At 40.9% G+C, this 12,970-nt stretch overlaps 1 protein-coding gene across 1 annotated transcript in view; it reads right to left on the reverse strand.

Annotated features, from left to right (window-relative positions):
• Window positions 1–12,970, reverse strand: part of dnah5 (dynein, axonemal, heavy chain 5) — a 158,998-nt gene that overhangs the window by 6,063 nt on the left and 139,965 nt on the right. The window contains exons 75-78 of the mRNA XM_036590645.1: window positions 11,095–11,298; window positions 5,772–5,987; window positions 4,344–4,556; window positions 3,630–3,782 (exon numbers count right to left, since the gene is read on the reverse strand). Of these exons, the coding sequence (XP_036446538.1) occupies window positions 3,630–3,782; window positions 4,344–4,556; window positions 5,772–5,987; window positions 11,095–11,298 (786 nt within the window). The remainder of the gene's footprint in view (window positions 1–3,629; window positions 3,783–4,343; window positions 4,557–5,771; window positions 5,988–11,094; window positions 11,299–12,970) is intronic.

The following is a 12,970-nucleotide window of genomic DNA, read 5'->3' on the forward strand; positions in this document are numbered from 1 at the left end:
GTGCAGATACCTGATGTTCACAGAACATGTGCAAATATGTCAGCTGTTGGTGACAGAGGGAGATGAAAAATGAAGTTATGGAAATAACTGAAGTTTGGGGGGAGGACCACATCTGAAACCCCTCTTCCTTCAAGTCTAACACCCTATAACACCCCTCTCTACCTTCCATTTCCTGTGATGAAGTTTTTGTGGTCACTACTACCTCCCCATCTCCTCCCTGTCCCACAGTCCTACCACAGTTAAACAGGGGGGACGGCCTTCTAGCTCCAAGCAGAAGCCTCTCAAACTCCATCCCAAGTTCTCTCCCCTCCCTCAGTCAGTCTGCCTCATACTCCATCATATGTTGAAGGCATAGCATACGTGGACCATCAGTCATCTGTGCTCGATTGCAAATGTACTGAAGAAAACATTATTCCGAGCTGCTAACATGCCTCTTCAAACTTCCATTTTTTTTAACTTCCAATCTTCCAAGGAAGCATGTAGAAGAGTCATTCCATGAGAACAGAGCCAGACATGAATATTTTTTTTTTTCTCATGTCAGATAATCATTTTTTTCTCCTCCATAGTCTAAATTACATGTTGCTCTTACTCACAGTTTCGCCCCTCAGTATGTTCGGTTAGTATGTTCTGTTTGTTTGAGATAACTCCATCATACTGAGCTTGTGATGGGAAAAATATATCATGAGAAACTGCCTCACTCATTTATCACAGTTAGACTCTCTAATATGTTTTTCAACAGTTAAACAATTAATTAAATACTGTTTTCTCTAGCTGTGTCCCAATTCAAGGGCTGCGTCCTTCAGTGGCTGCATCTGAAGGCCAATTGCGTCACAGTGGCGCGACTAGGCTGCCCATTTCGAAGTCTCCTTTATATGCAGCCGAGAAACGTGTCCTTCTTGTCCATGGCAAGGAAGGATCCAACGGGTGCATCCTTCGCCAGCCAACATATCCCAAGGTTCATTGTGTGCCGGCGAGGATTCAAGAACATGACGGCATCAGCAGAGGAGCGAACAGCGGCTGAGAAGTACACTTCTGTACAATGTTCAAAAATCTAATCTCATCAGTAGCCTTTGGTGAAGCATCTCCAGCTCTAATAAATGAAAAAAAAAATCAAAGTGTCTGGCTTCATCTTTAAAGAACTTTAAAAGAACTTGACAGGAGCGGCATTTCGTGACGCAACGGTAAGGGCAGGAACAGCGGTGCTGTGACTCAAACAAAAAATCCGCCGTAGGGCAGACCGTTTCATTTCAGTTCAGCCTTTGCGGGTCTAAGCAGCCTTCGAAGGACACGCCTTCATAGACTGCATCCTTCGAAGGATCCAGCCCCTGAATTGGGACACACTGATTTGTGTGACTTGGTGGACCCTTGCCGAATGAATCATCAGAGCTGAATTAAAGTAAAACTTACCTGTTTTCATATGTAGCTCCTCTGAAGGCTTTAACGGTGTCACGTACCCTTCATCATATTACTTAATGTGGCAACACATTATTTTTATGGATAAATAAGCTAGTGTGGCGGGGAAAAAACTCATGTCTTGTAGCAAATATGTGATTCTAAGTTTTCTGGTTAAGTAAACCATTTTGTGAGAAACCCAAGGAAAATGTGCATCAAACAGAGGGAGGATTCAGCTCCCATTAAACAATGTGGCAGCATGACGTGGATTGTCTATCCACTCCCATCCACTGAAACAGCAGCCTTACCAACATGTAATACAGATGGAGCACAGTATGTTCCTGAATATGACTCAGTCTAGAGGCACATCTACATTTTCAGAGTTCGCAGAAGAGGAAGAAGAAACTGATTTTTAAGCGACCATAATGCTACAGAATTTTAAAACAGACAGACTGGCAAGCATGAGCAGTTGCGGTATGAGAGAGAAAAAACTCATGATTACTATGAGGTGATATTATGACTTTACCTCAGTATACTTCAAATAACTTTACTGAGATGAGACAAGTGTTCTGCAGTGTTATCACGCGAGCATGTTCTTGTTTCTAGTAGTAGATCTGTTTTTCTTTTTTTTTAGTATATTTAGCATTTGTTAGTTAGTAAAACTATGTCACTTATTACTCACAGTCTACCTCAGCTTAGGTCTTTTTCGGTGTGATTCTGTCTGCAGTCTAGAAACACTGAGTTCAGTCTGGATTGAAGTATTGTGATTGCATGCATGTTTTGTTGGATTTTTGATAGCAGCAAACCACGTTTTTTCTCTTTCCGAGTCTTTTAGCGGTATGTAATGAAGACCCTTTAACTGTGTATTGACTGATTCAGAGCAACGATGCAAAAATGCAGGTCATGTAATTAAATTAGTGACTTAATCAGTGAATGGAGATGAAAATCCAGCAATGTTTTGCTTTAAGTGGAGGCGTACTCATGTCTGCGCAGGGCCAATATAGCCACAAATTGAAAGAGCCTAAAGAACTGTGGGAGATTTAGCACCTGGAATAAAACAATTCAGTATCTCAACAACTGTACTGAAACATATTTTTATCAATATTTTTAGTGGATTGGACCATTGATCACCACTGAGACAGAGTGACTGGTCCCCTTTAAAGAAATGCTGTATTCTCACAAGCCGTTCATTTCTGAGACTTTGGCTGAAAGGCCTGTGGTCATTCTGCAGAACTTAAAACTCTCTTTAATATCGGCCACCAAAGGACTGCAATAACAGACTGCTATAAGCTAAATTAAAAACTAGAACCTTAAATATAACATAAACCTATGGTTTTGTTTAGAGAAGGTCTGGGTTATATGGAAGTTCAATCTCACCTGATATAAAAGAAAAAACACGCATGTTTTTTTCTCCTTCTCTGTTTCTGGCAGTACTATGTCAAACTGTTGACTGAGTATTTTGAAATAATAGCTTTTTTCCCAAAATATTGACGTAGCATCTCAAAACAATGACTCATTTTCTGGAAATGTTGACTTACTAGTTTTGAATACTTATTTATTTTCTTTAAATTAACTCACTATTATGACAAAGTATCTCAACATCCCAAGAAAATAAGTCATGGTAAGCTTTTGTTCTGAGAGCCCACTGTAGGTTTTTTAGATGCCTATCTTGAGTTTAACCTATGTTTTACTAATTATCTATTAAAATTATCTTAATTTACTCCACCTCTAATCCTGTCCCTAATCCCAACACTAGCCTTAACCTCAACTCTCACCCTATTCTAAGCCCAACCCTGTCACTAATTCTAACTCTAACACTTTTGAGAATCAATGGACGTTCAACAGATACTTTGTTAATTAATTGCACATCTACAGAATAATCTATTGGGTGCTATCCAAATAAAGTGAGACCCAAGTCATTATTCTGATAAATAAAGTCAGTATTTTGAAGTAACACTGCCATAAAGAAGAACAAGGAACAGGAAGGAGAAAAAAGACATAGACCTCCTCTACCTAGTGGGAATGGGCTTCCATAGTGTGAGGAACTGGTTCAATATGAAATGCTGTGATTTTGATATGATCTGCTATACAAATGTTGAAATCTGTTGGAACAGCTGATACGTAAAAGGCATCTTCTCAGATCTAGACAGGAATTATGAGTACATGAGTGTAAGGAAATGCTAGCTGGCTGAGAGTGCCTGTGTGTGTGTGTGTGTGTGTGATAACAGCCTGTCCACCTGTCTCATGGCTGTCAGGAAGCCCTGTGGGTTGAAGAAGCCCGTCATCCAGAAGCAGTTTGGTCGTCCCTCAAAGATCCAGGCCTGAAACTGCCGGTTCCGCTCCAAAAGCTCTGTGAACCAGAAGCCCAGAGTGCTGGAAGCCCAGGAGGCCTACAAGACACACACCCACACACACACACACACATACAAACACACTGATTGAGGTATTCAAGCAGAACAAGAACTGAAGAGCTCAAATGCAGAAACACTGGAAAGCGATATGTGTAGTACATATAGACAAGTAAACCAAAGACACATACAAACACACACACACTCACACACACCCTAGTCAATTCTTTCATTCAGGAGAACATCTTTACAAGGAGAATATGGTACATGTGTTGAATACATGCTTAAAAGGAGCTTCTTTTGATGGAAACAAGGGCAAAGCCAAGGAGTGGCGAGGATGGTTAATGTTATCCTGAAAATGAGCCCACACTTTTGGCCACCCAAGTAATGAAGAATGAGAGAGACATCATCAGTGAAGCAGATCAATCAGAATAAAGTTATCTCCAGCTTTTGTTCTGTGCGAGATTGAGGGAGCGAGGCACACAGCTACGTGTTTCAAGATCAAGCAATGTCTCTGCAAGCACATTTTTGGCCGGGAAGTCAAAAAAATCAAACAGGTGAGAAAAATCTGGGCTTTTGGATGAAAAGGGAGCAGCCTCTGACCTTTTTCCAGCGGGCAGGAATGCGGGCGTCGTACATGCAGTCGAGTGCATCACGAAGGTTCTCGCTCATGACGATGGTGCCGTCGATGGCCAGCTTCAGGTCAGTAAGCGTGCTCCTTACCAATGCCAACACACGCTGCATACGGTCAATCTCCTGTCTCAGGAAGATGTTCATGGGCTGCAAGGGACCCATCTTCACCAACCTCTCCCTCACCTACACATACACACACATACACATACATTTACAGCAAGTAAAATCACAATCCTTCAGCTTTTAATAGATTCGTTTTCAGTCTATTAAGGACAAAAGACTCAATTCATTCTGTTTTTATTTCACTCTGTGGTCCCTCATTATAGTTCATAGTTTATACACAGACGTGTACAAAAGAAGTAAAATATCAATATGAGGTCTGTCTGGGTTAATTAACTGTGTTCGAGAGAAGAGGCGGGCAATGCAAATTCAATTTCTGACAAATTGTTCCTTTAGAAACAGAGAAAGAGGGCTTTGTGCAGTGACGCTCGTCGGACTTAGGCAGCACAGATGACTAAGAGAAAGGTGCCATTCTGTTTTTCACTGCAGACTGACCACAATAATGAGGAGACAAAGGCAGTTAGGCACCCTTGGTCACTGCTCTCCTCTAGAACCTGCTAATTGGTAAGGAATAACAGGGAACAGCTGCCAATTACTGTCTTCTTGTTTCCTAAGCACCTGTAGTAGATTCAAAACCTCTCGAACACTCAATGCTGCTTTAAAAAGGAGCATATTTGACTCACAGAAGTTGCAGTTATCGCAGTTAATAATGAAAGCATGTTGAGGTTAATAATGAAAGCGAATAGAAAACACTATAAACTTTCAAAAGAAGACAAATTTGCATTTGTAAGTAAAAGGAGGTATTTTATAATGATTTTTTTTTTTTTAAATTTTCTCCCCAATTTAGTCGTCGCCAATTCCACCCGCTAGTTAGGACTCCCCCAATCACACAATGCTATCAACGCTAGGAGGGCGAAGGCTAACGCAGGCTTCCTCCGAGACCTGTGAAGCCAGCCACCGCTTCTTTTCGAACTGCCGCTCATGCAACGTCATTGGACAGCTGAACGCGCTCGGAGGAAAGCGCCAACCGCCAGTTCTGTTACGTCAGCTAACAGACGCCTGTGCTGACTAGCAACGCGTTGGGTGATGGGGGGAAAAGGAGGGGCCATCCTACCCACCCAGAGAGTGAGGCCAATTGTGCTCTCTTGGACTAACTCGCGATCTCCTGATGATAGGACCAACGCTTAGACGGTTGCGCCACTCGGGAGCCCATAATGATTTTTAATGTGCATACCGCCTTAATCTGTGGTAAGAAAAAACATCCAGTTATAACTGGCGCCACGGGGATCATCTGGCCATTTTGGTCCTGACCATTCAATCAGTCCCAGAGCCCCTCACCTCAAATGGCACATAATCTGGTGGCAGTTTCTCTAGCATGTCATCAGCCAGTCGGCCCACCGCTGCCTCCCGGGTCTCCCCGCCTCCGCTGGAGCTGTCTTTGGGCTGGATGCTGAGGATGGTGTCCAGGACGTCCTTGGCCAGCTTGCTTTGGTAGGTGATGTCGGCGTTGGGGTGGAGGCCAAACACCTCTGGAGTGTCGTACGCTGGGAGACCCTGTGGAAGGACAGCAGGCCCGAACCAACACAGATTAATTTAATGTTATTGATCTCACCATTGCACGATTACCATTTTAATAGTCTGTGGTCAGGAGAGTACATCTGAGCTAAACAAATATTTTTGGCTAGCCTAAGGTACAATCCCAGTTTGTGTTATGGATTGATAATCAGCACGCTGCATTGATTTTCAGCCTGACCATTTAGCATTAAAGCAAAAGCTGATGGAGTCCAAACTCACTTACAACCTCCTGCTGGGTTGCTGATAAGGACACGAACAGCAGAGAAACATTAGCTTGCAGCACATTTGGCAAATGGAAGCATTGTCTCTTGATCACAACTGACAATATTCATGGTTCAGATATAAATAAAGATCCTAATCAGTTGATTGAATGAATAACACAGCAAAAAATTAAATGTAGTTGATCAGCCAAGATGTTTGGTGTCTGAAGTTTGCTTCTTTAGTTTTGAGGTAATGCAAGATGTAGCTGACAAGTAATGTAATGTAACAGTGTACTGTAATATGTAATCTGGCAAACTTTTACATACAACTGTATATATATATATATATATATATATATATATATATAATGTAACGTTTTTATTTAAAAACTGAATTAAAATTTAATTTAATTACAAACCCTGGTGATGCAGCATCTCACCACTCACAGCAGTTTTCAAATGTTTTTGCGCAGTGCGTGAAGGACTGTGGGCCTTGAAGGTCTAAAAGGATACACCAGTTAAGTCCTTCAGTTTCTCAGAAACAAAGCGTGCATTCTAAAGATGCTTCAAAATGAGACAGCCTTCAGTGACATAAACACCTAGAAATGCAACCTTCCTCAGTTGCTCCTTCAGCTTTGAAGATAAAAGTAAAGCTGATCAATCACATTTGGAGCAGTGGAGAACCATCCGGGCCTTCTAGGCCTTCAGAGAAGCCCTAATGCTTTCTGTGAAATAAAAAATGCATTTAATACAATCATCATGCTTGCTGTATTTAAACTCTGAGTACTGCAGTAATACTGTTATTTCACTGGGTTTTTAATTTATTTTATTTTGGAAACAAAAGGATTTGAACCTTAAAATGTCCAACAGAAAATGACCCCTCTGGGTTTTTTGTCTCTGTGGTACCTGGACAGACACAGCCAAGCAATCTCTCCCACCAAGGTCAAATGTGTCAGATTAACCACCAACATAATTAGGAAATGACAGCTGAATCAACCATTATATTAAACATTATATTTTTATTTCCAGCGGGTGAGACCAATTTTGTGGGCAAAAACATCACTCTGGGCCTCCTGCGTCACTGCCTGTTAGCACGAGTGGTAGCCTGACCAAGGATCAGTCAGGAGTTAGGACTTTGTGCCAGAGCTCTTTACTGAGACACTGTAACTGCTACATCCAAGATAAAATACATGCTCATGTCTGTTACAAGCTTCAAGCAAAAAATGGAAAGTCTTTTAAAAGCTTTATGTCCATAATTAATATAGAAAATGTTCAAGTAAAATAATACAAGCTTAGTGCTAACAAACTACTAGAATTCCATAGTGGTGCTAGCAGAAATTAGCATTATTGGCTTTTTTAAACCTCGTATCTTTCACCTTAAAAAAAGTAGCAGGTGAAGCTGATATCAAATGTGATAAATTCACTTAATGTTGTTGAAAGTTTTATTCCATTCTATACGAGGACAGTGTAAACTGAACTCAAACTATGGCCCAATCCAATTTCAGCCCTTGCCCCTACCACTTAGCCCTTAACCCACTTTGTGCATTCACACACAGAGATAGGGTGTTCTGATTTTTGTTGAGATAGATGGGTAGGGCTAAGTGTTGGGGCTACATTGCCCCCCAAACAGAGGTTTTTCAGAGGCACATTCCAAACAGAGTGTTATGAGAAAAAAGTGTTTTCTTCTTTAAAAGTTACAATAACCAGTGTATTATTTTAGTTTAATGTCATTTCAATATATAATGGTCCTTTTCTTCATAACCAGCATAAACGTCACTAGCAGTGTGCTGATGTCTCGGTATCTAGCAAATTTCCAATTCAACCTTAAGTAGTGCAGCAGTGACATTCTGGTGCCTCAGAATTCAGAACTGCTGCACAATTTAAGGTAGAACGGGAAAATTCAAACAAGAAACTGGCAAACAGCTGATTTCCGCTTCAGATCACCGAAGAATTAGAGGTGGGCAATAATAAATCGTTGTCACATCCCCCCTCTTTCATGCCCTAAATTTAACTCAAGACCAACAGTGAGGTTGCTGAACTTTACCCTCCTCTGCTATCACTGCAGACTCACAGAGTCGCCTACAGAGCACCGCTAGTAGCCTGTTAATGAAGTAATGTTTTTTTTTGTTTGAGGGATGTAGGGAAAGATTTCAACTACTACTCCAAGGGGCAAGGTGACACATGAAAACAAGGGTAGAGGGGTAAAAATGAGAAATGGGATTGCGTCTTAATGTTTATCAGCACTCTCACTGTGCCATATTCTATGAGCTAAGCGATGCTCTGCAATGCTGTATGTAGATTTTTCACACTGACATTATGTATGTTTTTTCCCATAATCCTCATAACATAACATTCAGCAACAATTAAACTGCGCACGCTGAGAGATGTTACACTACTATACGACTGAATGAACGTGTCACTGCTTCGTGAGTCGTCCACTCTTTCTTTTCTTCTCTCTTTATGAGGGATGTTTTTCTTTTTTGCCCATTCATCTTACACCTTTCACAGAGAGGCACTGTGTGTGTGCGCGCTTGTCTTGCTATCTTGAGGGTATTTTGCTGGTCCTCACTTGAGCACGTGTTGTTTTCACCACAAATTACATTTTTTGGAAAAACTAAAAATAGAAAAATTACCTTCTGGATAGTGAGGTTAAGGTCAGGGTGGAATACTGAGATTAAGGTTAGTATTACTTGGCTACAGTAATACAAAAATCAATAGAAATGAATGGAGGTCCTCATTAGTAATGTAAGACTAAATGTGTGTGTGTGCGTGCATGTTCTCTTTCACTCGTGGTGATAAGCTCATCGTGTGTGACAGACTAAACAATGGTCCGGCGCAGTGCGGCTGAGGGAGTGTTTGTGTGTGAGAGAGGGCATGCCGCGCGCCGAAGCTGAAAACATCCATCACAATGAGATCAAAGTGAATTAAAAGCAGCCTCTGCGCTCCCGCCTGCTCCTCTCCTCTCAGCGCGATGGTGCCGCAGGGCTGCGTGAGTCACCGGCTCCAGCACACGACAAGGATAAACTCGGTGATTTGCTCTGCGTGATGTGAGACAACACACCGAGACCTCACAGCAAGAGTGGGGTTGTGCTGAGGGCTGGACTCTGACCTCTTTGGTTTACATTAGACCAGTGCAGGGACAGCACTGATACAGTTCAATATCACTGCATTTTCACATTGTTCAAAACCATTTATCTAACTGTATATAACTAGAATATCACTAGAATACATGCAAATAAAAATAACTATGCTGTAAGGTAACAGTAAAAACAAACATGAAAAGTAATTTTTTAGTTTTAGAAATGTATCTGGCATCTTGTGAACTAGTTTAAAGAACAAAGTTTGGTTCAAGATGTCACCCGGACGCTCCCAGCAGTCAAATCTGATCGTAAGATTAATCACAGGTAGTATTGTTACTTATCAGTTTCATGTTTGTCATATTCATATTCGTGAAAACTTTGTAAGTAGGTTTTAAGAAGAAATTTCTTCATTAGAATGGTTGGTGAATGAGGCCCATTGATAACACTAATAACTCTGCACACAGCAATCCTTCATTTAATATAGTAAATAAACTCCTTCCTAAAATACAAAACATAGCTTACCTAGTACTGCAGAGGCTCATATACTGCAATATCATTGTTCAAGCAGTGTTTTATGAAAATGATCACACTGTACAATCACATCACTCTACCATCTGAATAAAACACTTCATTTTCACATTTTACTCTTTTGAATCTCTGTAATTTTTAATACTATAATGATATTTAAGCTCTGGGCAGTCGTGAAAGTGAACCTTTTGTTCGACCCCAAACTCTGCCTAAGAAGACAGCCATTGGCTCATGAGTCTGCTGAGTACTTTTCTGTTATTGGCTCAGTGTCGAAGCATGTGCATGAATTAGGGCATGCTTTATGTAAATTAGATATATATGAGAGTAAACTTGGGCGTGTCCGTTGCAAATTATTTGTAAATAAAGTACTTGCGCGCAGGTGCTTGTTTTCATATATTGAAGCTGATTTATCTACTGTGCTGAAATCACTGCTTGTTTCGTCATCAATGGACAGTTTCCTGAATCAGATGTGAAGTAGTCTGAATGTCATTCATGATGGTCATCTTGCCAGCACTAGTTTCACAAGTCTAATGAATCATGGCAATTGTTCTCAGCCAACAGAAAGGAACCTCAATGAAACAAAAATGTACATCAGCTGAGGAGCACTGGACATCTTCAGGTCTGAATGTTGTGTATATTTTGGCATATTTGGACAGCCAAACGCGCTCGGAGGAAAGCACCAATCGCCAGTTCTGTTAAGTCAGCTATCAGATGCCTGACTAGCATCGCGCTGAGTGATGAGGGGAGAAGGAGGGCCAACCTACCCACCCAGAGAGCGAGGCCAGTTTTGCTCTCTTGGACTCCCATCTACGGATGGCTGCAGCATCACCAGGGATTGAACTCGCCATCTCCTGATGACAGGGCCAACGCTTAGATGGTTGCGGCACTCGGGAGCCCCATTTTTGCCACTTTTTAATGATGAAGTATGTCATACAGATTTCAGAAAGTATAAGCAGATCTATTTGAGGTTACTTAACAGCTTGATGTGGTATGAGGCATGTGATGATGTAGTTGATGTGCTAAATGGTGTACATTAAGATTACTTTTAGCATTACATTAACATTAACATTTAACATTACTTTTTTTGCTACATTAGTTAAGTAGTTGAATACTTTCAATGCAAAGTTAAAGAAGCTCCGGCCATTAAACATGTCTTGACGAACAACGTTTGGGCTAAAGGGACAAATGTGTAAATTAGATTTTTCTCCACATTTATAATCAGCACTGACTGAAAATGGAAACTGAGTTTGGCTGAGTGCTAAAGTCAGCATCACCAACCTGTATGTACTGTAGGTACTGGTCCACACTGGTGCACCTGGGGATGTTGTATTCCTTGTAGAAGTGGAAGTCAGGGCTGAACATGTTCTCACTGAACCAAACTTTGGCAAAAGTGTTCAAAAGACGCTTGTCATAATCATCTGTCACTCTGCCACCATACTGGATCTCGCCGATCATGTATCGAACAGTGCTCCAGGACACTCCCTGAGAAGAGATAACAAGCACTTAACAGCATGACTGAAAGAGAGGGACAAGAACTCCATCAAGTAAAAACTGGGTCAATCCTGCACAGGTTATTTCCTTCTAGAATTTAAATGGGACTGTGTGTAAGAGAGTTCTTCTACGACAATACTAACACACAACACGATTCAGTGTGCAGTATGTCTTCCAAAAGCCAAGAAAGGCATATTTCCCCATTTACAAAACATGCCTTAACAGCAACTCTGCAGAGAAAAATAGGAACTCTGCCAAATAACTAAAAGAATTCCTCACAGGCTAATTCTTTCTAGCATTTTAATTTGATGGTGTGGCAGTAACTGCAGTGTGTTTTTAAGAGAAAAATGTTTTCATAAGAATTTTTAGAATTTTACTTGACATATTTTCAATGTAAGATCAAGCTGAAAAACAACAGCCTTATTTTTTCATCTTTACCCATTAAACTGCTTGACACACTTTTCTAGTACACAATACAGGGTGATTCAAAAAGATTCATCTGATTTCAAAGTGCCATATTTTTCACAACCGTGAGGCACCTAGGAACCAATCACATACCAATTGAAAGAGGGAGTCATAGAGTTTCTGACTGTCACCAGAAGATGGCTCCCTTCAGTCTGCGAGGAGATGGAGACCCCTGAGGAGAAAGCGTTTTGCGTTCCCCACTTCAGTAGGAGTGAAACCGTCATAACTGTGCAACGTGATTTTCGTCGGCAGTGAACCTACAACAGCTCAGAGCGTTCGTCGTTGGTTCCACAACACTGGATGATCTCCGAAATCGCATTGAAAGAGCTGAGAGTACAGTCACACCCGACATGCTCAATCGAGTATGGGATGAATTTGACTATGGCGTTGATGTTGTCCGTACAGCTGGAGGAGGTCATACTGAGCACTTGTAAAATTACATAATAAACTTTATGCTCACTTAAACCATTTACAATTTACTGCATTGTTCTGTAAAGATACACAAGTGAAATTAATCATTTTGAAATTGGATGAATCTTTTCTAATGTATTTTGCTTCCAGATTCAACTTGATGAAACTTTTTGTCTACTGATGTCGATTGATTGGCATCTGCAAACTGTATAGTCACATCATACTAAATAGGTGTATATTTACAGACTGTTACACAGTTGTCGTGCACAGCTTGTCATCCACTCTCTACTCCATTTACCACTGGTCAGTTTCTGACCACAGGACCACTGTTGACCAGATTTTGTAGTTGGGGGATCATTCTCAGCACAGCAGCGACACTGACATCCTAGTGCATGTGGTGCTTTTATGAGTGTATCGGGCACAAATTTTTTGATTTGAACAAAAATTCAGTTAACTGCCGGGAGGGAAAAAGCAAAAAAAAACAAAAACAAAAAGAATAACACTACTTCAGCTAGAATTAACGTAGGGCTGTAGGCTCATTTTGTAAGTGATTTCAATGCTGTTAAGCATTTATTAATTTAGTAGCACAGAAGAACATGTGAAAACGTTTTATTATTTAGAAACAGCTGAGGAAAACTGGTAGGTACAACATTAGATGTTGATGAGGACTCACTGTCTTCTACACAAGAGATTTTCTCCACAGTGGATGATGTGTCAGCTTGTTAGTTTGTCAGAGAAATATCTTTTCATTATTTCTCAACCTGATTAGCGTCATTTAGCCTAGTTA

Source organism: Colossoma macropomum, unplaced genomic scaffold, assembly GCF_904425465.1.
Source record: "Colossoma macropomum unplaced genomic scaffold, Colossoma_macropomum, whole genome shotgun sequence".
Taxonomy (NCBI): Eukaryota; Metazoa; Chordata; class Actinopteri; order Characiformes; family Serrasalmidae; genus Colossoma; species Colossoma macropomum.